The sequence below is a fragment of the Aquarana catesbeiana genome, linkage group LG09 (genome assembly GCF_042186555.1).
Source record: "Aquarana catesbeiana isolate 2022-GZ linkage group LG09, ASM4218655v1, whole genome shotgun sequence".
In the NCBI taxonomy this organism is placed as follows: domain Eukaryota; kingdom Metazoa; phylum Chordata; class Amphibia; order Anura; family Ranidae; genus Aquarana; species Aquarana catesbeiana.
The window spans coordinates 57,078,774-57,103,915 of record NC_133332.1 but is presented as its reverse complement, the minus strand read 5'-3'; the positions used below and the strand labels follow the sequence as shown (position 1 = coordinate 57,103,915).

General features: G+C 43.7%; 1 protein-coding gene across 1 annotated transcript in view; it reads left to right on the top strand.

Annotated features, from left to right (window-relative positions):
- LOC141107670 (cytochrome P450 2C23-like) overlaps positions 1 to 20,097 on the top strand; it is a 45,981-nt gene extending 25,884 nt beyond the window's left edge. Inside the window, exons 5-9 of the mRNA XM_073598568.1 lie at positions 3,242 to 3,418; positions 9,183 to 9,324; positions 9,520 to 9,707; positions 12,120 to 12,261; positions 17,752 to 20,097. Of these exons, the coding sequence (XP_073454669.1) occupies positions 3,242 to 3,418; positions 9,183 to 9,324; positions 9,520 to 9,707; positions 12,120 to 12,261; positions 17,752 to 17,936 (834 nt within the window). The 3' untranslated portion in view covers positions 17,937 to 20,097. The remainder of the gene's footprint in view (positions 1 to 3,241; positions 3,419 to 9,182; positions 9,325 to 9,519; positions 9,708 to 12,119; positions 12,262 to 17,751) is intronic.
- The last annotated feature ends 5,045 nt before the right edge of the window (positions 20,098 to 25,142 follow it).

Below are 25,142 nucleotides of genomic sequence, written 5' to 3'. Positions count from 1 at the left end.
CAGCCGCTGCTGTGATGTCCCTACAATGGTCATGAAATAAATCTGAACCAAAGCCATTATAGTATAACTTTAAAAGAGTAAGGTTAGCCTTAGACATGATGATTTTTCTTCTAAATTACTTTTCCTTAGGAAAACATGATCATTTAGGTATCATTGCCTGGGTGAATCATCAACATAATTACCGTATATTACTAATTGACCCATCAACCTCCAGCCAAAACTTTGCTTTTGTTTGGCTCTTGGTTAATATTGGTGGTCTAAACCCCCTTATGCTTTTCATATCTCTCTGGAATTCCACAGATGAAACCTCTACACCCAAGCTCCCAGTTCTTTCCACTTGCCACAGCCACTACTAAAAAAAATCCTTCAGGCCAATACACATGATCAGAAAATCGAACAAAAAATGCGACTTTCAAAAGGACCATATGATAATCTGATTGTTAGTTCACAGCTTTGGAGAGCCAATCACAACAATTTATGCAAAATAATCCTATGGGACAAGCACGAAAATGTTTCTCATACGGTACCAGATTGTACGATTCAGTACAGTTGTCGTCTGAAAATACAATACAAATACAATACATATAATCACTTCCGAATTTTTATTCTGTTGTACGAGAATTTTCGTTAGTAACCTCTTTTATTTTTGATATGAGACTAGCATGCAAAAAATAAATAAAAAAATGGATGATCATTCGTCCGATAATCTCATCATGTGTACCAGGCATTACTCTTACCAGTAGAATTTTCTCTGAAGGACGCGTCAGCCTTTTTTCAAGCAGTCATGGTGAAATTGCTGGATTCAGTAAAAGAGGGTAATAATTGGTTCGACATATCAATGTCCACCCAAAAGCTGAAATTCTCCTTTCAATTTAACCAGCAACAGAATAAACAAATCACCGAAAAGTTACAGTATATTCCTTTGTAGATTTGGTCAGGAACGCAGAGCTACCCACTGAATCATTACATCTTTATGAGACTTTGACAGTAAGATTATGAGTGTTTCTGGGTCTTTCCACAACTTCTAGTATACAGTATATACAGTATCTCACAAAAGTGAGTACACCCCTCACATTTTTGTAAATATTTTATTATATCTTTTTATGTGACAACACTGAAGAAATGACACTTTGCTACAATGTAAAGTAGTGAGTGTACAGCTTGTATAACAGTGTCAATTTGCTGTCCCCTCAAAATAACTTAACAAACAGCCATTAATGTCTAAACCGCTGGCAACAAAAGTGAGTACACCCCTAAGTGAAAATGTCCAAATTGGGCCCAATTAGGCATTTTCCCTCCCTGGTGTTGTGTGACTCATTAGTGTTACAAGGTCTCAGGTGTGAATGGGGAGCAGGTGTGTTAAATTTGGTGTTATCGCTCTCACTCTCTCATACTGGTCACTGGAAGTTTAACTTGACAACTCATGGCAAAGAACTCTCTGAGGATCTGAAAAAAATAATTGTTGCTCTACATAAAAATGGCCTAGGCTATAAGAAGATTGCCAAGGCCCTGAAACTGAGTTGCAGCACGGTGGCCAAGACCATACAGCGGTTTAACAGGACAGGTTCCACTCAGAAGAGGTCTCACCATGGTCGACCAAACAAGTTGAGTGCACATGCTCAGCGTCATATCCAGAGGTTGTCATTTGGAAATAGACGTATGAGCGCTGCCAACATTGCTGCAGAGGTTGAAGGGGTGGGGGGGTCAGCCTGTCAGTTCTCAGACCATACACAGCACACTGCATCAAATTGGTCTGCATGGCTGTTGTCCCAGAAAGAAGCCTCTTCTAAAGATGATGCACAAGAAAGCCTGCAAACAGTTTGCTGTAGACAAGCAGACTAAGGACATGGATTACTGGAACCATGTCCTGTGGTCTCATGAGACCAAGATAAACTTTATTTGGCTCAGATGGTGTCAAGCGTGTGTGGCAGCAACCATGTGAGGAGTACAATGACAAGTGTGTCTTGCCTACAGTCAAGCATGGTGGTGGGAGTGTCATGGTCTGGGGCTGCATGAGTGCTGCCGGCACTGGGGAGCTACAGTTCATTAAAGGAACCATAAATGCCAACATGTACTGTGACATGATCCCCCCCTTTGGAGACTGGGCCGCAGGGCAGTTTTCCAACATAAAGACCCCTAACACACCTCGAAGACGACCACTGCCTTGCTAAAGAAGCTAAGGGTAAAGGTGATGTGCTGGCCAAACATGTCTTCAGACCTAAACCCTATTGAGCATCTGTGGGGCATCTTCAAACGGAAGGTGGAGGATCTCAAGGTCTCTAACATCCACCAGCTCTGTGATGTCATCATGGAGGAGATGAAGAGGACTCCAGTGGCAACCTGTTGAAGCTCTGGTGAACTCCGTGCCCAAGAGGGTTAAGGCAGTGCTGGAAAATAATGGTGGCCACACAAAATATTGACACTTTGGGCCCAATTTGGACGTTTTCACTTTGTACTCACTTTTGTTGCCAGTGGTTTAGACATTAATGGCTGTGTGTTGAGTTATTTTGAGGGGACAGCAAATTTACAAGCTGTACATTCACTACTTTACATTGTAGCAAAGTGTCATTTCTTCAGTGTTGTCACAATAAAAGATATAATAAAATATTTACAAAAATGTGAGGGGTGTACTCACTTTTGTGAGATACTGTATATGAATATATAATTGACATAAGAGTGGGACCTGCTTGTAAATACTACTAGAGCTATGCACATCTGAATGCTCAGGTCCCTAAGATTCATTAAAAACCATGATTGGACATTCAAGCATCTGCCAAAAAGAAAAATATGCCTTTAAGTGGACAAACAACTCATGTTATACAATATTCAAAGTTCATTATTTGATTTGTCTGTGGCAGCCTTTTTCAAGCAGGGTTCTGTAGGTCCCCAGGGTTCCTCAAGAGGTTGCTACGGGTTCCTTGAGCTAGTAACAATTTCTGCCTCTCAGATAAGTTCTCACTGATACTAATGATGTAAGGAGCATTCTTCCTACTGACCATCACACTAATATACAGTAAGCTGTAAATATAGTAATTTATAGCAGGGGTTCCCTGAGACCAGAAAGTTACTTCAAGGGTTCCTCCATGTTAAAGGATTGAGAGAGACTAGTCTTTAGTGTAGAATATATCTACACTATAGACAAATTAAATAGAGTCTAATCCAAACCATACCATGTTAGCCCCTTTCTTGAATCATTATCTATCTTGCTTGGTGTAATATTTTTCTGTTCTGTATTCCACAGTTGTATGACATGTACCCGAGTATCATGAAATATATACCTGGACCACACCAAAAAATCTTTCCACTTTTAAAAGATCTAGAAGAAATGGTGAGGGAGAGCATCAAGAACCATAAAGACACTCTGGATCCAGCCTGCCCCCGAGATTACATTGACTGTTTCCTCATCAGGATGGAGCAAGTAAACAAATAATTTTATTCAGTTGGCATTCCATACAATGTGTTTACTTTGAACCCATAGTAAAGGAAGGATAAGACCTTTCTGTAATCACCAAATATTTGACCAGAACCAAAGGAGGTTCATCCTTTGGATTTCTAGGTCTACTTTTGCCAATTATTTCTGGGCTACTTTTTAGCTGTCAATTAGCTCAAATATCTGTCAATTTTTTTCTACCTTCATTGTAAATCTATTCTGTATGTGTCACTGAATCTCACCTTTACTACAATGGGTTGTTGTAAGTAATTCTCATGTTCTGATCGCATTTACTATGCTTGCACTTGATTTTGTGATTGCATTACATTTAGAGATTTGTAGATTAGCCTTTAGAGGGAGCACTCTGTGGCTCATGGCAAATACTGTGTCACCCCCAACATTAGTTGAGTGCAATTTCTCCAAAAAGTCAGCCGATTTGTAGACTTGTGAGGAGGTAAAGTGCAATTCTATTGTACTGTAAAATGACTCGATTTTCTAAATTAAATCCAGGGACACTCTACTGACCATGCCTGAGTGGCTTCTCTGCTACTTTGTGAACACAGGAGGTTGAAACAGGCCCCATTCAGAGAACGCTTTGCATTTTCTTAGTGGATTGGAAAAGGTGGAGAAAGTGACTTCACTGCCCTGCCTCTCCCCTCATCCAATCAGAGAACACTGTTCATTGAGAAAATGCAAAGTGATCTCTGAATGCCGTCCATGTCAATCAGCCGACCTTCTGTGTTCACAATGCAGCAGGGAAGTTGCTAGGCCCAGGACTGAGCATCTAATGGAGATCACTGGAGTAGTGTTATCTACTTCAGTGATTTCCACTGAATGAATGAATGAATGAATGAATGATTTGTATAGCGCTGCAAATGCGAACTGAATCGCCTCAAGGCTTCTTAGAAGAGGTAGGTCCTGAGTTTCTTTCGGAAGGCCTGATGGTTTTCTTCCATGCGAATGTGAGTAGGTAGAGCGTTCCATGAGATGAGAGGGATCACACAGATATGGTATATAGTCACATTGATTCAAGCTGGACCAGTGTAACTATTGCAAATTATCCATAACTGGAATTCTTCTTCAAATACCCTCCATAAAAAAAAAAAACATCCGTATTGTGCAAGCTTAAACATTGCTGTGCCTTATATTTTGGCACACTTATCTCTTTTGTAATTTGTTCTATTTGTGTTGATTTTACTTTCAATATTTTTTAGTAAGGACTTAAGAATACAATCCTGTAGAGAAAGCCAATAGAAAAATGATTGTGACAAGCAGGATTAATATCAATGTGACAATAATCCTCTGTTGAAACAACATTTATAGCTAGTGTAACGGATTTTAAAGAGTTGACTGAGAATGACATGCCATATCATATCATGTTCTCATTGGCATCATCCCAAAATATGTTTGCAAAAGAAATAGGGAAGAGCAATGGAGGTGAGACTTTACATATGGCTCTAAGAACATTTTACACAGTACATATAGTTTAAAACAAGTTTTTTTATTAAAATTTTTTTTATACAGCTAAAAGATGCCTTATAGCATAAAAGACATACAGTTAATACTATACAGTATAGAGTACATATTATGAAGATACAAGAGTTCAGTGAGAGCTTGGTCTGGTCGACACGTTTCGTGGGACTCCTGCTTCCTCAGGACCATTCAAGCATATATAGTCTGTGACTCTTAATTTAAGATAAAGTATGTAGCTCATACAGGCATCATAGAAATAAAATAAAAAGCTGAAAAGGATCTCCAGATGAGGGTAAACGGCCCATAGGAGTAGCCCACCATGTCCAGGTCTGCAGTAAATGGTGTGATATTTAAGAAATCAAAATATGGAACCAAAGGTCTTGAGTATACAGGTAATGGCAAGTATGAATATTTGTACACATGTATAGTCAGTGATATTGGCGCCCCCAAACTGGTCAGGACCCCGTATCCAAATCTCTCCCATATATCACTGCATTAGCGACCAGAGTCCATGTCAGGCAGATAGAAAATGACCTTTGAACAATGATTGCTAAAGTGACTCAGAAAATAAATATAAAAGTGGGTCTGAAAAATCCTATTTACTTCACATAGGACAATGTAGTTGTCACTATAAAGCATGCATCTGCAGTGTAACAATCAACAAATTATATATAATCAAAAATAGGGAAGGAAAGAGAAGTAATAGAGAAGTCAGAAATAAGAGGGGGAGATTAGGGGGGAGGAGAGAATAGAGAGAAGAAAGAAGAATCCCGGGGACTGTAGTGACCACCTGATAAATCATGTAGAAGAGTTAGAGGTGAATATACGCATTTAGAGCGCCCATGGGCTCCAAACCTTTTCAAAGCACTTACCCGTATCATTAAGGATGTTGGCTAGTTTTTTGTGGGTCATAATGCAAGATACTGTCTGCCTCATCAGAGTTATGGAAACTGAAGCCTTTTTCCACAATCAGGCTATAGTTAATTTAGTAAACAAGAGAATAAAAAAATATTAATCTTTGAGTTGCACGTGGATCCTTCAAAAAAGCAATACATGAGGACTGTGGTACTAAGACTCCAGTAACCCTTCCCAGTAAGGCAAAGGCTCTATTAAAGAAATCCCTTAATGCTAGAGCAGGGATCTTCAAACTACGGCCCTCCAGCTGTTACAGAACTGCACGTCACATGAGGCATTGTAAAACTCTGACATTCACAGACTTGACTAGGCATCAGTGGCGGCCCGTGCACTGTGGGTGCACGGGCGCTGCCCCCCCATCCATGTGCCCGGCCCCTTTCAGGATGCCGGATGCATAGATTCCTATGGCAGGGGTGGGAGGGGGTGGTACTTTTTGAAGCACCTGATTAGAGACACAGGCTCTAATAGGCTTCAAAATAGGGTGAGCTCGGGGTGCAGAGAGTGCGTCTTGATCCCACCCAATTGTGTGATGATAGCGAATTAATTTTCGCTATTTTCACACTAACCTTCTTCCCCACCAATCAGGAGGCAGGGCGTCAGACCTGTTTCCTGATTGGCCAAAGCGCCAGGCCACCCTATTGGATACCTAGCGCTTAGGAAGAGGAGCGGAGGACTCTGAGACACACGTTGGAGTGGAGGTTGTGGTAAGTGCCATAATGTCAGAGCCGAGTGTGGGGGGGGTTTGGATTGTGCTGCCAGAGCTGCGAGCCCCGCGAGTGGGGGGGGTCAGTGGGCACAGTGGTTGCATATGATGGGCACCATAGTGGCTGCATTTGACGGGCACAAGTGGCTGCATATGATGGGCACAAGTGGCTGCATTTGATGGGCACAAGTGGCTGCATATGATGGGCACAAGTGCCTGCTTTTGATGGGCCCAAGTGGCTGCGTTTAATGGGCATAATGGCTGCATATGATGGGCACAGGTGGCTGTTTACGATGGGCACAAGTCGCCGCATTTGATGGGCACAAGTGGCTGCATATGATGGGCACGAGTGGCTGCATTTGATGGGCACAAGTGGCTGCATATGATGGGCCCAAGTGGCTGTTTACGATGGGCACAAGTGGCCGCATTTGATGGGCACAAGTGGCTGCATATGATGGGCACAAGTGGCTGTATATATTGGGCACAAGTGCCTGCATATGATGAGCACAAGTGGCTGCGTTTAATGGGCATAATGGCTGCATATGATGGGCACAAGTGGCTGTTTACGATGGGCACAAGTGGCTGCATATGATGGGCACAATGGCTGAATATGTTGGGCACAGTGAGGTATAGGGGGGGAGGTGCTGCGCTAACCAGAAGAAAGCTGTAAATCTCTGTCTAGCGGTGCTAGGTCAACCGCATGAATTGTAGCTAAAACGCCAGGGCCTGAGCCTCAATCGCGTCCCTATATCCACGTTTGCCGGTGTTGGGTTATCCTAATGGCAGCTGATTACAAGTGGCTATGGTCCTATCAGGGGTCCTGGACCAGCGCGGATCCTAGCTCAGCCTTCACATCTCAGGTATGTATGTACAGAATTATGCAGGACAAAGGTACTTGATAGTGAAGTATGTATTAACCAGGTAATGCTTTATTAAAAATCATTAAGTAGATGTACTCACATAAAAACAATGCAGAGCAAACCTCTCTCCTACGAGCAGCGAACTCGTTCTGTGTCTAGCAATGTGAAACAGCCTATTCTGTCCCTACGCGTGACATCACCGATCACGTGACTTCTTCAGTTCCCCTGAAGAAGTCACGTGATCGGTGATGTCACGCGTAGGGACGGAATAGGCTGTTTCACATTGCTAGACACAGAACGAGTTCACTGCTCGTAGGAGAGAGGTTTGCTCTGCATTGTTTTTATGTGAGTACATCTACTTAAAGTGGTGTTCCGGCCGAAATTATACTTTTTAAATAAAAATACCCCTATAATACACAAGCCTAATGTATTCTAGTAAAGTTAGTCTGTAAACTAAGCTCTGTTTTGTTAGTTTATAGCAGTAGTTTTTTATTTTATAAACTTACAGCAGGCCGTGGCCATCTTAAGTGTGGGAAGCTGAAGCCAGACTGTATTTCTTCCTGGATCTCATCCTTGCAGATCTTGCACATGCTCAGTGCAGCACAAGCAGTGTAATAGGTTTCAGGTCAGGTTTCCATAGCAACGGCAGTTTCAGAGGAAGTTGCCGCCCCTTCCCAGGAGGCATTGCAAACAGGAAATGATGCGATGGGCCGCGGCCAGGGAGGAGGAAGTGAAAAAAGAATACAGCAGATATACAGTAGGTGCTGAGAAAAAAAATATCCAATTTGTTTACAGTGCACAGTTTAGTGAGGGATGCTGAAGAGTTGTAAAAGTGGGTGGAACTCCACTTTAAAGATTTTTAATAAAGCATTAACTGGTTAATACATACTTCACTATCAAGTACCTTTGTCCTGCATATTCCTGTACATACATACCTGAGATGTGGAGGCTGAGCTAGGATCCGCGCTGGTCCAGGACCCCTGATAGGACCATAGCCACTTGTAATCAGCTGCCATTAGGATAACCCAACACCGGCAAGCGTGGATATAGGGACGCGATTGAGGCTCAGGACCTGGCGTTTTAGCTACAATTCAAGCAGTTGACCTAGCACCGCTAGACAGAGATTTACAGCTTTCTTCTGGTTAGCGCAGCACCCCCCCCACCCCTATACTTCAGTTTGATTTTGGGCTTATGTCTGACCCTTGCTTTGGTGCATGCAGCTGTCCAGTCGCATACGTGCGTTTTTACTATTTTTCTGAGTTCTTGTTTTCTTTTCTTTTTCCAATTGGGTAGCGCAGGAATATTCTTATTACATGTTGGGCACAGTGGCTGCATTTGATGGGCAGAATGGCAGCATTTGATGGGCACAGTGAGGCTGCAATTGATGGGGGAGGGTTCAGTATTTTTCAGTTTGTTTGCGCCCCCCCAAAAATTTTGAGCACCAGCCGCCACTGCTAGGCATGATGGGAATTGTAGTTTCTGAACAAATTGGGGGCTATAGTTTGGAGACCCCTGTTCTAGAGCATTCCCACCATATGTGGTACATAGTGACTTGAAGATGACATTCCTGAAACAGAGGTGAGGAGTTCAGAATTTGGAGAAACGATATGGGACCAGATACCATCTGGTGAGGACTTTTACCTTCAGAGATATATTTAAAATGCTCTTATAGGATAATTGAATGAAATTATGCCAAAACTCTCCTTCTCTGATGCCAGATCAGTGTCCCACTCTATTGTTGCTGATTTGATATTCAAGCTTATTAAATATTTACAATCTGTACGTCTGGTTTTAACCATAGGAAAAACTGGATTCCGATACGTGTTTTCATTACAAACACTTGCTGGCCACAGCTTTTGACATGTTCCTGGGAGGAGCAGAGACCACATCGGTTACAACGAGTTTTGGAGTCTTGTATTTTATAAAGTATCCAGAGATACAAGGTAATCATTGCCATCTATCTAAATATCAAACAGGAAAAGTATTTACAGGGCACCACTATCACTGGGGATCGCTTCATTGTAGCTCTTTCTCCCAAAGTGTGTCTTATGCTTATCCTCAGTGCGTCTTAGCTTGGTGAAATCAGGGATTTCATCCATCCACCGTCCTAATTCTTGATATTTTCCTGTTAACTGTAGATAAACTTCATGAGGAGATTGATCGGGTCATTGGTCGAACACGGGACCCAAGGGTGGAAGATAGGAACCAGATGCCGTATATGAATGCTATTATACATGAGGTTCAAAGAATTAGTGATGTATTACCTATGGGGTGTATTCGATCAGCCGTGGACAATGTGTCCCTCCGTGGATATCACCTCCCCAAGGTAGAAGCTCTTAGGATTATTGTATGTGACAGCTATTATATGATTGCAATAATCCATTCAAATAATTACATTTTAATTTTCATGATGCCAGATCAATGACAGACGAGCGCTGTTTGGTGGATAGATTATTGTACTTTACTCTGTAATTGCAATGTTGAATTGACATACTGGTAAGGCAGTAGCAAAGCTAGGCAGTTCATTCACAACTAATCATTGAGCCACAGACGGTCAAAGCCATGGCACTGTGTAAAACCCAAACAGGCAGGACGAAGGTTAGTGACAATGTCCAAAAAGAAGCCAATGCATTTTAGTTTACTGAAGCTGGATCTATGAGAGTTTCATTGTGATTGCTATAGGCCAGTGATTGCGAACCTTGGCACCCCAGATGTTTTGGAACTACATTTCCCATGATGCTCAACTATACTGCAGAGTGCATGAGTGTCATGGGAAATGTAGTTCCAAAACATCTGGGGTGCCAATGGTTCACCATCACTGTTATAGCCTATGACACCTCAAAATTTGAAAAACCACTGACAAACAGGGATTTTTATAAATCTCTATCATAAATACCTCTCCTGGTCTGTCAGCAGTAATGTAATCTGAGCTGTACATGTGCAGCACAGGCCACATTTACAGCACCCCCTCTGTGCCATAATGAAGTGACTCCCGTGTGTATGCAGAGGGAACCTAGAAGGAAGACCAGGTGAAAATGGAAGCACCCAGGACCAACTGGAGTGGTAACTGTGTAAATCTGACATAAAGTGCTAATATGGGGTGCATACTAGCACATTATGGCATAAACCTCCTGGGGCCCTATTAAGATAAAAAATAAAAATTTGCAGAGAAGTATTAACCACTTTTGTCTTTCCAGCTGGACATCATATGATGTGCTCCAGGAATGTGGAGCCCTGTGGCCGCACTTCAGTGCAATCTGTCACCAGCTGTGTCCACCGGACACGTCCGATGGCTGATCCGTGTACCGGCCCACTGTCAGTACCATGTGATTGCTGTGACCAATCACGGCAGATCACATGATAACTGTAAACAATGAATGGCTTTCTTTCATACCATTCATTGTGTATAATTGTGTTGCTAGCTGTGATTGTTCACAGTGATCACATGGTACAGACAGGACCAATCACAGCCCATCTTTACCATGTGTACCATGTGATTAGCCATGGCCAATCACAGCTAATTACAATAAATACTGAAGGAATCAGTTTAATTTAGTAAAAATGGTTGTTTATACCCGTGGAATTCACTAGTATAAGCAATCATAATGTGTAAAAAAAATTCTGATCACTTCCCCAGAGTAGTACAATGTTACCTTCCCCAGAGTAGTACAATACTATAATGATTCCTGCCAGACCCTCTGCTTTTCTATTTAAAACTGACCACACTAAGCAGGAGAACATATCATGGTCAGTTCTCTAGCTATGCTGGGAGCTTGCTCTCCTCCAATGATCAGACCTGACACCCCCCCCAAGCCATTCACTAGGAAGATCAGTGTGCTGTTGCTTCTCCTCCCCCCAGCTCCTATGCAGCTGAGATCAGAGGGAACGGATTGAAGGTGATCACTTATAAAAATGGGGGAAAAATGTTTGTTTTTTTGTTTTTTTATATATACGCAAATGTTTTGCCTTTCATTTATATTTTAAACTGAATGGGTTGTTTTACAAGGTGATCGTTTACAATCACTTTAATACCGTTTTAAGGATACATTTTTCTTTACTGAACATGCCCTAATAAGTTGCCACCTCCTTCTTTCCTGGTAAACCTGGTATTTTGAAAAACAAAGGTAAAATCTACCTTAAGATCCTACATGTAGTCATTCTCTAGACATCACCTTGGACACACCAGCCAACTGGCTGTATCCCTTCTTCTGAATACCAACACTACAATCTACTGAGCTGCTACTTTGAGATCAAGGTAGCTCTAGGTCGCAGTATCTGAGTGTTTTAGAATGTATTTGTGTTATTGAAGCCTGGTAGGGTTTATGCTATCTCTGTTCTTTGCTTGCTTCATGGAATTATCTCTTGAGTTGCCAGATGGATGATTTCCCTCTGGACAAGCCCAATAAATGGGCCACAGCCAGTAGAAAGATTTGGCATTGTGATGATGCCGTGTTTGACTCCTCTTCAGTCTCTGCTTTCCACTTCTTCCTCTACACAGCTCTGGCCAATGAAGTAGAAAGGGGGGCATGCAGTACATACAGATAAGAGCCTGAGGTATTGGCGGTTTGAAAAGAGAAAAGAGAAGAAGACAATGATGCTTTCTATGCAAGCTTGTCCATGTGCATGCACTATGCAGGTTGTATGCATGAGCTTTTGTTTTTGTTGAAGAAGCCTATCCCTCACAAGGTCCAATCACTTAATCTAGCCTGGCATACATTAACTCAGATCTCTATTGCAGGGTACAAACATTCTACCGGTGCTGACCACTGTTTTGCATGACCCATCACAGTTTGAAACTCCAGGAAAATTTAATGTCAATCACTTTTTGGATGAGAATGGAAAATTTAAGAAAAATAATGGTTTCATGCCATTTGCTGCAGGTATGTCACATTTGTTTTACTATTTTTATACTCGGGGTGTCTATTTACTAAGTAGAAAATGTGACTTTCACAAACATTCACTGGTGGAGAATCAATTACTCTGGTTTAAAACATGGACCTGGATGGTTCTCCACCAAAAGATGTTACTGAAAGTCACATTCTCTGCTTTAAAAAAGGACCCCTATGATTTATGAAGCACATTACTTCTAATGCCCCGTACACACGATCGCACTTTTTGGCATACTTGGTCCGGCACACTTTCTGACGGACTTTGTCCGCCAGGTGTGCCGGACTTTAAAATGGATGGACTTGCCCACACACGACCGGACTTTCCGGCGGGCTAAGTCCGCCCATCTTTCCGACAGACTTTCGCCGGAGTTAAGGCGGACTTTCAGAATGAACAGACTTGACCACACATTGTAAGGGTGGCTAGGTGGTACCATAGGATGCAGCACCTCATCCCCAAAATAATCAGATAGCTATTTGGGTATGTGGACGGGGGATTATAACGGTGCTCAGGTCAAGGGGTATGTAGAAGAAAAGCACGAGAAAAGAAAATTTGTAAAAGACAAAAGTTACAAAGTTTATTAATGGTAATACAAAAATCAAAAATTACACTTAGAACAATAAACACATTAAAATCAATACGTATACTGTATATGACCCATAGTATGATGGAGCAGGCCAGATGGAAGTGGCCGACAGAGAGGGGGCTCAATTTCCTACATGTTTCGCCAAGACATTGGCTTCTTCAGGGAACAAGAGCTCAAGAAGTGGATATATAAAGGGGGTTCTGTATATGAAAATATAGAAGACATCATGTAATCGACAATTATTTATCAATACAGTACATCGTATACATTCAAAAAAGTCAATATTGTGGCTGGATAGACATGCAACCCAGGGAACCCACCGATCCTGGCAATGCAAATGTACCTGCGGCGTCAGTGCCAAGGGGAGGCCGCACGGAGGCGTCACCACAGGGGAGTGAGCAGGCCGCGCCGTAAATTGTGCCTGCAGGGGGTATGCAGCAAACCTGGCAATGGAGTGTATTGACATTATATAAGTAATTATTGAGTTTAACATACAAAGGGCAGGAGATAGTTACATGTCGGTTGCATGAAGCTAAAATGTGTATAAGTGTATGAGTAGTGTAACTGAATCTCATTGAAAAAGTATAAACTCACGTTTTTCTCTAAAAGCAGGTAGAATAGAAAGGACACAGAGTGCCTGCAGGTGGATACACACTTAAACAGCAAGACAGTCGCTGGAGTAAGCCAAATCGGCGATCAGTTGAAAAAGAGCCTGAGTGAAAGAATGAATTGCTTGAAAGAGAGTACTAATGATTACTTTAAATTTGACTAGACACGAGTCATCAAAAGGGTACTTACTTAATGTAATCAGCTACCAACTAAAGATGTAATGGTGATGCAGTGACACGTATGAAGTGTCTGGCTTGGAGGTTTTTTAATTAGGTAGTCTTTGAAATAAGGCTGCAATTACGATGCCTACCTAGATAGAGTAAATGCGGGAGGGAAGTTTTAGGGCAACATAGATTCTATTGGGCAGGTGGAATTGATAAGAGGACAGAGAGTATCTTACCTAGTAAGCCCTATGGCATGTAGTGTCACTCGGAGGAGAGCAGCATTGGCCAAGAGGGTAGGTTATGAGTCCAAGGTAGCTCCTATGGGTAATGATAGGGGGCACTATAAGTAGTACACAAGAAAGGAATCATTGCAAAGTATCATCAGAGACATGGACAAGTCTGTTCATTTTGAATGTGACTCAGGTGCGACGGGACTAGAAAAGGAAGTCAATCTTGCCGCTTTTATCGGCGAGATTGACACCTTGCGAGCCCCGTCGCGGGTCATACCAGGCCCTTAGGTCTAGTATGGATTTTAAAGGGAAGCCCCCCTACGCCGAAAAAACGGCGTGGGGTCCCCCCTAAAATCCATACCAGACCTCGATCCGAGCATACAGCCCGGCCGGTCAGGAAAGGGGGTGGGGACGAGCGAGCGCCCCCCCTCCTGAACCGTACCAGGCCGCATGCCCTCAACATGGGGGGGTGAGTGCTTTGAGGGAGGGGGCGCCCTGCAGGGCCCCCCCACCCCAAAGCACCTTGTCCCCATGTTGATGAGGACAGGGGCCTCTTCCCGACAACCCTGGCCGTTGGTTGTCGGGGTCTGCGGGCGGGGGGCTTATCGGAATCCGGGAGCCCCCTATAATAAGAGGGCCCCCAGATCCCGGCCCCTGACCCTATGTGAATGAGTATGGGGTACATGGTACCCCTACCCATTCACCTAGGGAAAAAGTGTCAATAATAAAACACACTACACAGGTTTTTAAGATAATTTATTAAACAGCTCCGGGGAGGGGGGTCTTCCTCCAGCTTCGGGGGTCTTCTTCTGGCTTCAGGGGTCCCTCCGGTTCCTCTTCTCCCGGCGTCCGGTTGGTTCTTCTCCGCTCTCTCCGGCCTCTTCTCCCGGTGTTCCAGTTTTTCGGCCGGCTCCTCCGCTGTCTTCAGGCCGCTCTCTTGCCAGCGGAGGTCCGGACTTCTGGGCTTCTTGTCTTCTTCCCTCTTCTCTTCTCCAGATGTTGACACGACGCTCTCTCCAGCTGGACTGCTCTCTGAGGGCTCCGTTGTGACTTATATAGGCGGAGACCCCGCCCCCTTATGATGTCACAGTCCCTGGGCATGCTGGGACTGTGACGTTTTAGGGGGCAAGGTCAACATCACCCGGTGACCACGCCCCCTAAAACGTCACAGTCCCAGCATGCCCAGGGACTGTGACATCGAAAGGGGGCAGGGTCTCCGCCTATATAAGTCACAATGGAGCCCTCAGAGAGCAGTCCAGCCGGAGAGAGCGTCGTGTCAACATCTGGAGAAGAGAAGAGGGAAGAAGCCAAGAAGCCCAGAAGTCCGGACCTCTGCTGGCAAGAGAGCGGCATGAAGACAGCGGAGGAGCCGGCCGAAGAACTGGAACACCGGGAGAAGAGGCCGGAGAGAGCGGAGAAGAACCAACCGGACGCCGGGAGAACAGTAACCGGAGGGACCCCCGAAGCCGGAAGAAGACCCCCGAAGCCGGAGGAAGACCCCCCTCCCCGGAGCTGTTTAATAAATTATTTTAAAAACCAGTGTAGTGTGTTTTATTATTGACACTTTTTACCTAGGTGAATGGGTAGGGGTACCATGTACCCCATACTCATTCACATAGGGTGGGGGGCCGGGATCTGGGGGCCCTCTTATTATAAGGGGCTCCCGGATTCCGATAAGCCCCCCGCCCGCAGACCCCGACAACCAACGGCCAGGGTTGTCGGGAAGAGGCCCTTGTCCTCATCAACATGGGGACAAGGTGCTTTGGGGTGGGGGGCCCCGCAGGTCGCCCCCTCCCCCAAAGCACCCACCCCCCATGTTGAGGGCATGCGGCCTGGTACGGTTCAGGAGGGGGGGGCGCTCGCTCGTCCCCACCCCCTTTCCTGACCGGCCGGGCTGCGTGCTCGGATCGGGGTCTGGTATGGATTTTAAGGGGGACCCCACGCCGTTTTTTCGGCGTAGGGGTTTCCCTTTATAATCCATACCAGACCTAAGGGCCTGGTATGCCCCGCACTCGCCGCAATAGGAAAACTTGTTTTTCCTAGTGCAGCGAGCGCGAAATGCAATACCCTGCCCTTGCGTCGTATCTGGTCCGTTGGACCAGCATACAGACGAGCGGGCTTTCCACCAGAAACTGAGTCCGACGGAAAGATTTAAAACGTGTTTCAAATCTAGGTCCGGCGGGCTTTTGGGAAAAAGTCCGCCGGAGCCTATACACGGTCGGATTGTCTGGCAGACTCTGGTCCGCTGGACCAAGTATGCCGGAAAGTCCGACCGTGTGTACGCGGCATAAGGTTTGGCTTCGAGATAACCTTCCTTGGCTTGGTATAATAAATATGCTCCTTATTTGTTGTTGTATAAATTAGAAAGGAGATTGAAAATGTTCAACAAGTCATCCTTGCTGTGTGTAGAGCTTATCAAAGAAGGGAGGTTAAGCCAGAGGTGTAACCATAGAGGTCGCGGGGGTTGCAAGCTGCGACCCGACCCCATGCTCCAGGGGGCCAGTGTGGCTCCCCTGTACACCTGGATAGGAGGAGTGGCATATAGAGGAACAATGCCCTCCGTTTTCCTCCTGCAGCCATTGAGAGCCTGCTTCTCCTACTCTCGCTCCCACAGAAAAATGGAGGGCATTGGTTCCTTTTTATGATGCCCCTCCTATCCAGGTTACTTGTTTCCTGCTCCCCCTGGACCCCTGTATGCTCCCCTGGTCCCCCCCTCCCAGCACTGCCAGCTTTCCCCCTCTCCTCTCCCACCTGCTGCTGTGGGGAATGTGTCAGGATGGAAAGTGGGGAATGGGGCCAGTAAATGCAATTTACTGGCCCCTTCTTTTTCTGAATGGACAGGGTCAGTGATTGGTACTGATCACTGTCTAATCATTCATAACTGAAGCATAGTAAATGGTGTTTGCTATGCTTCAGTTAGTGAATGAACAGGAAGTTCTATACAGAGCTATTCCTGTCCATATATTCTGTGCAGCTAAGGCTGCAGAGATGGAGATTGAGGCCTGTGTCCTCAATCTGATTTCTCTATCTCAAGGGTGAAACACCAGAGGTCTGTTTAGACCAGTGTTTCTCAACTGAGAAGCCCCCAGGGGTTTTGAGGCGATCTACCTGTCAATCAGACAGCAGATGGGTAGATCGGGTCCCAGCCAACACATGCAGAATAGCACGGGAAGTGGCTGTAATAAGTCTTCTCTCATAGCACGATGCTCCCCCTGATATTTTACCAAAGTCCCCCAACAAGGCTCCTAAAAAAAATGAAAAATAAAATAAAAAATAAAATATAAATGAAATATAATAGTAGAAAATAATTAAAATAATAAATAAATAAAAATACCAAAAATAAAAAAACTTATTGACACCAGTGGCAGAACTACCAGTGTCACAAAGCTCACACTTGCAATTGGGTCCTGGCCTTCCACCACTGTGGGGAGGACCCAAGACAGCAGGAAGGAGGCCTGCTGCAGAACATGTTAAAGGGTCCCGTTGGGAGACTGTAATAAAGGGTCTCACAACTGGAATAAAGGGCACCAGGATCAGTGGGAAGATCCCCTTTTTTGGAGGGAAGGGCCCCTGGCTCAGAGGGAAGGGCCAGTCATGGTTACTTGCACTGGGGACCACTCTTTCCGCCCCCCACCCCAACTAATGGCGGAGTTAGTTTTAAAAAAGAAACTATTCTAAATGCCCAAAATACCTTAATTTTTTAGTTACATGATGTTCCATGTCCTGGGTCTTCAATCTCCAGAGTGCAGAATAAAATAGTTCTTTATTGAAACCTCAAATAATTCAGGCTTTACACCGAATACTGAATGACCCAAGTTCTCTTACATTTTCTTTAGCATTTGGAATTTCTGTTCTTTTATATGTACTTTAATATGTATATTGTCATTGCTTCAGGAAAAAGATTATGCATTGGAGAAAGCTTGGTACGCATGGAGCTTTTCCTCTTCTTCACCACCCTTCTACAAAAATTCACACTTAAGTCTGCCATGGATCCAAAAAATCTTGACATCACTCCAACAGAGACTGGTTTAGAAAACATCCCACCAAACTACAAGGTCATCTTTCTTCCCCGAGAGTAGGACTATGAGAGGGGACGAGAAAAATTAGAGAATGTAAACTGCAATAGCCCAGCATTAAAATATTAATTATTATAAAGAAAAATAATGATTATAGTTTTACTAATGAACAATTGGCAATATTACTTGCTTACAGTATATGCTAACGCTAGGCTCTTTTTGCGTGTTGGAATTATTTTGCAGAAATATATTATTAAGTTGTTGTTCTCTCTTCTTCCAGGTCTTGATGTGCAATGTTTAAAGATAGTTAGTCTCGACACTCTGCATCCAGAGTGTAGGTTGTGGTAAAGCTGATAAGGTGTTCCAAAATAACAGAAATTAATGTTTCTTGTTATTGTTCCATGTGTTAATTGTTCAAAAAGGCTGGCCTGGTTATTCATTTTCTATGTTCAGCCACAAGCAAAGTGGATAGAGGAACCCTCCCCACGGGGACTCACTACTGTCAAAATACACTGATGAGTGGCTGAAGTCGATTGGCTGCAGCTGCTGATCAAGAAAAAAAATTCCATCATGAGAAGTCGATCTAACATTTGACTTTTTTTGAAGGAGGATGGCCATGCTTGGATCGAAATTCGGCCAGTCCCTGCTGAAGACTAGAGGTCAAACCTCAATTCATCTTTGGCCATGTTTAAGTGAATGTGATAAATGCTAAATATTTATATGTTGGTAGGCCTTATGTGGCAACTTCCCAAGATTTAAAGTGGGTGTATACTTAAAAACATGATATTTGAATAAAGCATTATCCCTCTACAATGTGTACTTGTCTCAATCCAAATAATTAAGCCATCGTTCACCTTGGAGCGACTTGTCATGCGAATTTACAGGTCAAATCGCATGACAAGTTGCACCCTATTGCTGGCAACCACACTGTTCAAATTGGTGCGATGCCGACTTTGCGGTGCTGCACCGATTTGAAAAAAGTAGTTCCTGCACTACTTTTGATGATTTCAGGTACGACTTGCGTAGACATCTGTGCACGAAGCCAGACAGATGTCTTCCAAGTCACACCCAAAATCCCACTGATATGCAGCTTTGAAATCGTTCGATTTCAGATGAAGTCGCGTGATTTCAAAGCCACAGTCAATGTGAACGAGGACTAAGTGTGATTTTTGTTTGCTGCTTTGTTCCTCTGCTATCTGCATGAATCATTTCTTACAAAGAGAAAAAAGCCCTTCCCTCCAATCAGCTCTTAGAGCTCTGCTTACTGAGTTTTGCAGTGTCTAATTACAGCTCTCTGCCCCTTGTCTTCTGACAGCTCAGACAAGCTTCATACATTCTAGACTTTGACCGGATGTAGAGAAAAAAATGCTGCAGAAAAACAAGTACAACTTATGTAGGAGGATTTGCGTATCACCTGAGGCCAGTCACTTTACTGGGTATATTTAAGGGTTTAGAACCACTTTAAAGGCAGAAGGTTTTTTATCTTAATGCATACTATGCGTTAAGATAAAAAAAACTGTTTGCAGCAGCCCCCCTAATACTTACCTGAGCCCCATCTCAATCCAACGATGTTGCACGAGAGCCAGGAAGGCCAGGGACTCTCCCTCTTCATTGGCTGAGACAGCAGCGGCTGCCATTGGCTCCTGGTGCTGTCTATCAAAGTCAGTGAGCCAATGAGGAGAGAAAGGCGGCAGGCACACACAAAGCAGCAGCTCGGGTGCCCGCATAGCAAGCTGCTTGCTGTGGGGGGCACTCAGCAGGAGGGAGGAGCCAGGAGCACGAAATTAAACGAGACTTTAATATCACTTTAAGCCTAAAAGCATGTGTTTCTGTGAATATGCCTCCCTGTCACGCCCCCTAAAGGGAGAATTAAACAAAATAAAGAAAGCTTAGTTAAACCCACAAGTGGTTTTTTGCTACCACTACTATTCTTTCATATTGGCTTTTGAAATTTACAAATGCAGCAATTTAGAAACTGGATGAAAGGAGGTTAGCACTAGGAAACACTTTTTGAAAGATAAATAGTGCATTTTATATACAACTATATAGATCAGACCAAAACGAGGGAGAAATGAGGAGGAAAGAGGGCAGAGGGGACATTGCTCCAAATCAGGGACAGTCCCTCGAAATCAGGGACAGTCCTTTGAAATCAGGGACAGTTGGGAGCTATGTATTAACTATGTCTGACCTCCACATGTGCACGCTAATTGCTCCACTCTCTAATCTTTACTTTTAGTGTGTAACTCTTCTCTTTTAAATAAACTTTCAACGCTGTTCACCCTGAGCAGAGATTACTGTTTTCCTTATTAATTACATGCGTAATTCATTGTACTTGCTGTTGAATTCTCTTTACATGTGTATCTCCTTACAAATGTTAAAGGGGTTGTAAACCCTCACATTTTGTTTTTATAAAAATAAGAAACATGCCTATACTTACCTCCTCTGTGCAGTCATTTTGCACAGGGCAGTCCCAGTCCTCTTCTTCTGGGGTTCTCCAACAACGCTCCAGGCCCCTCCTCTTTGAGTGCTCCCAAGGAAAGATGCTCCATTGACACAGACAGCAGAACTCAGCCCTGAGTAAAATAAGTATTTGATTCCCTATCAATCAGCAAGATTTCTGGTTCCTAGGTGTCTTAGGTGTCTTCTATACAGGTAACAAACTGAGATTAGGAGCACTCCCTTTAAGGGAGCTTGTTACCTGTATAAAAGACACCTGTCCACAAAAGCAATGAATCAATCAGATTACAATCTCTCCACCATGGCCAAGACCAAAGAGCTGTTAAAAAAAGTCAGAGACAATATTGTAGACCTACACAAGGCTAGAATGGGCTACAAGACCATCGCCAAGCAGCTTGGTGAGAAGGTGACAACAGTTGGTCCGATTATTCGCAAATGGAAAAAACACAAAATAACTGTCGATCTCCCTTGGACTGGGGCTCCATGCAAGATCTCACCTTGTGGAGTTTCAATGAAAATAAGAAAGGTGAGGAATCAGCCCAGAACTACATGGGAGAATCTTGTCAATGATCTCAAAGCAGCTGGGATCACCAAGAAAACAATTGGTAACACTACGCGGTGAAGGACTGAAATCCTGCAGTGCCCGCAAGGTCCCCCTGCTCAAGAAAACACCTGTACAGGCCCGTCTGAAGTTTGCTAATGAACATCTGAATGATTCAGAGGAGAACTGGGTGAAAGTGTTGTGGTTAGATGAGACCAAAATTGAGCTCTTTGGCATCAACCATGTTTGAAGGAGGAGGAATGCTGCCTTTGACCCCAAGAACACCATCCCCACCCTCAAACATGGAGGGGGTAACATTATGCTTTGGGGGTGTTTTTCTGTTAAGGAGACAGAACAACTTCACCGCAACAAAGGGACAATGGACGGGGCCATGTACCGTCAAATCTTGGGTGAGAACCTCCTTCCCTCAGCCAGGGCATTGGAAATGGGTCATGGATGGGTATTCCAGCACGACAATGACCCAAAACACACGGCCAAGGCAACAAAGGAGTGGCTCAAGAAGAAGCACATTAAGGTCCTGGAGTGACCTAGCCAGTCTCCAGACCTTAATCCCATAGAAAATATGTGTAGGGAGCTGAAGGTTCGAGTTACCAAACCTCAGCCTCAAAACCTTAATGACTTGGAGAGTAGGGATGAGCCCAATGTTCGAGTCGAACATAGTGTAATGAATGAGAGCAGCAAAATGACATTTCTGAAGGAAAAAAATTCATTTAAAACTGCTTGCGGCTGTAATGTATTGCCAGATCCCGGCAATATAGATAAAAATAATTGAAAAAAACGGCGTGGGTTCCCCGTCCCCAGTCCATAATAGGCCCTTTCGGTCTCGTATGAATATTAAGGGAAACCCCCACACCAAAATTTAAAAAAATGGCGTGCCCCCCCCCCAAATCTATACCAGGCCTTCAGGTCTGGTATGTATTTTAAGGGGAACCCCGCACTAAATTTTTTTTATAAATGGCGTGGGGGAATTGTCCAAAACTGTCTTCTGTCATTTTAACTTTTTTTATACCTATTTTTGGTGAATGGGTAGGGGTACAATGTACCCGATACCCATTCACATAGAGGGGGTGGGATCTGGGGGCCCCCTTGTTAAAGGGGACTTCTAAATTCCAATAAGCCCCCACCCGCAGACCTCCACAACCATCGGGCAAGAGATGAGGGCATGTGGCCTGGTAAGGTTTAGGAGGGGGGGCTGTCTCTTCCCGCCCTTTTTCCTGCGGCCTGCCAGGTTGCGTGCTCGGATAAGGTCCTGGTATGGATTTTGGGGGGGACCCCCACTCCATTTTATTTTTTTATTCTGCCACGGGGTTCACCTTAATATCCATACCAGACTCAAAGGGCCTGGTATGGACTGGGGGGGAGGAACCCACGCTTTTTGTTTTTCAATGATTTTTATCCACAGTATATTGCCGGTATCCAACAATACATTACAGACGCGAGCAATTTTAAATTACATTTTTTCCTTTAGAAATGGCATTTTGCTGTGGTAGTGTTATGAACATGGGAAAGATGCACTAATTTAAAGGCAGACTAAGGGGACCCCCAGGCAAGATATTTAAGGGAATATTTCATTTTATTTATTTATTTATTTTATTTATAATCATTTTTATTGTATCACTTTAAGCATTATTAAAATCACTGCTCCTGAAAAAATAGCCGTTTTTAAAACTTTTTTTGCATTGATACATGTCCCCTGGGGCAGTACCCGGTTTCCCATAAACTTTTTATGGCAATAACTTTCATATAAGCCTTTAAAATTAGCACTTTTGATTTTCATGTTCATGTTCCATAGACTTTAACAGTGTTCGCACAAATTTTTTGCCTGTTCACATGTTCTGCTGCAAACCGAACTGGGGGGTGTCTTCGGCCCATCCCTATTGGAGAGGATCTGCAAAGAGGAGTGGGACAAAATCCCTCCTGAGATGTGTTCAAAGTCATGTTTTGCGAAGGGGTCAAATATTTATTTCACTCATTAAAATGCAAATCAATTTATAACTTTTTAAAATACATTTTTCTGGATTTTTTTGTTGTTATTTTGTCTCTCACTGTTAAAATAAACCTACCTTTAAAATTATAGACTGATCATTTCTTTGTCAGTGGGCAAATGTACAAAATCAGCAGGGGATCAAATACTTTTCCCCCTCACTATAGATTGGAAGAGTCTGATAGCAAGTCAAACTTAGATACTTGCATCACTTGCATTTAAAAATCATGCAAAAATAAATACAACACTGCCTAAATGTCTGATTTTATATACAGGGCTCTTTTTCTCAGAGAATAGGTGCAGGTACTCCCCCCTTCCGAGTCACGCCTTGTTTCTGCCCCCTACCCAACTCCAAGCACCGTCCCTTAGTTCCACAACCTATCCACCCCCCAATTCTGCCCCAGACAGACCCAAGTATCATTTTGTGGTGCTAAGTAATTTCTATGGAATCGGTAAATGATAGCAAGAAAAGTAGTAGAATATATCCCCTACAGCCAGCAACAATAAACCCCCTACCAGCAACAATACATCTCCCAGTAGCCAGCATCAATAGACCCTCCAGCAGCCAGAAACAATAGACCCCTTCCTCAACAGTAAATCTCTCTCAGCAATAATAACCCCCCCCCCCCAGTGGCGATAGATCCCCAGTAGTCAGCACCAATAGACCTTCCGGTACATCCCAGCACCCCTTGCCATTACATACATTCAGTGCTGGAGGTGCCGGAACGGACCATGTTCCTGCTGAAAGAGAGACCTGCAAGTGTTACTTAACTGCAACAGAAAAAGGTCAGGTCTTCTGCCCTGCCAGACAGGGCTGTGTTGTGTGGCAGGGCAGTCTGAATCTCAGAACTGAATGGACAGAAATGCAAATCTTTTGGCAGCTTCCTTATATTAAGTGCTGTGAAAAAGTATTTGCCCCCTTCCTGATTTTTTAATTTTTTTTTTACATATTTGTCACACTTAAATGAGTCAGATCATCAAAGAAATTTTAATACCACACAAAGATAACCCAAGTAAATACAAAATGCTTTTCTTTAAATGATGATTTAATTTATTAAGTTAAAAAAAAGCTGTCCAAACCTGCCTTCAGGATTTTCTGGTAGAGCGCAAAATTCATGGTTCCATCAATTTTGGCAAGTCGTCCAGGTCCTGACAAGAAAATCCTGAAGGAAATTGTCTGGCCATTGGTTTGTGACCTCAAGCTGAAGCACACTTGGGTTATGCAGCAGGACAAAGATCTAAAAAATACCGGCAAGTCCACCTCTGAATGGCTCAAAAAACAAAATGAAGGTTTTGAAGTGGCCTAGTCAAAGTCCAGACTTAAATCTAATTAAGATGCTATATCATGACCTTAGCCACTTGGCACCCATACTCTGTCCTTGGGACATGGCTGGTCAGAGATTGGGGTAAAGGACCAATAACAGCGGGCCCTTTACCACATAATCAGCTGTCAGCCAATGACATCTGATCACGGAAGTAAGCAGAAGTCTGTTCTTGGCTCTTTTTTCCCCTTACGCTGTCAGCGTGAAGAAAAGAAGAAAGCCGTTAACCGGCTTCTGTTAGAGGGACATCGGTCCCCTTAGTGCCTACCAGTGCTGCTAATCAGTGCCCTCCAGTGGTGCTATTCAGTGCCCACCATTGCCATCTATCAGTGCCCACCAGTACTGCTAATCAGTGTCACCTATCAGTGCCCCTCAGTGCTGCCAATCAGTGCCTTATCATCAGTGCCGCCTACCAGCACCCATCAGTGTCACTTATCAGTGCCACCTAAACAGTGCCCACCAGTGCCTCCTCATCAGTGCCCATCAGTGCCATCTATCAGTGCCCATCAGTGCCACCTATCAGTGCCCATCAGTTCATCCTATCAGTGCCCATCAGTGCAGCCTCATCAGTACCCATCAGTGAAGGAGAAAAATTACCTGTATGCAAAATTTTATAACAAAATATGAAAAACTTTAGTTTTTTTTCAAAATTTTCAGTCTTTTTTGTTTGTTTAGCAAAAAAAACTCTATTTGTGTAAAAAAAAAAATATATAAAAATGTCATATGGTTACAGTGTTGCATGACCACACAGTTGTCATTTCCCAGTAAGCAAGTGGTTAAACAGGCCGTTCAGTAAGCCTGCTCGAAAACCCTCCAGTGTGGGTGAAGTAAAACAATTCTGCAAAGAAGAGTGGGCCAAAATACCTCCACAGAGATGTGAAAGACTCATTGCCAGTTATCGCAAATGCTAACCAGTTGTCAGCTTTGGGGGCGATTACTTTTTC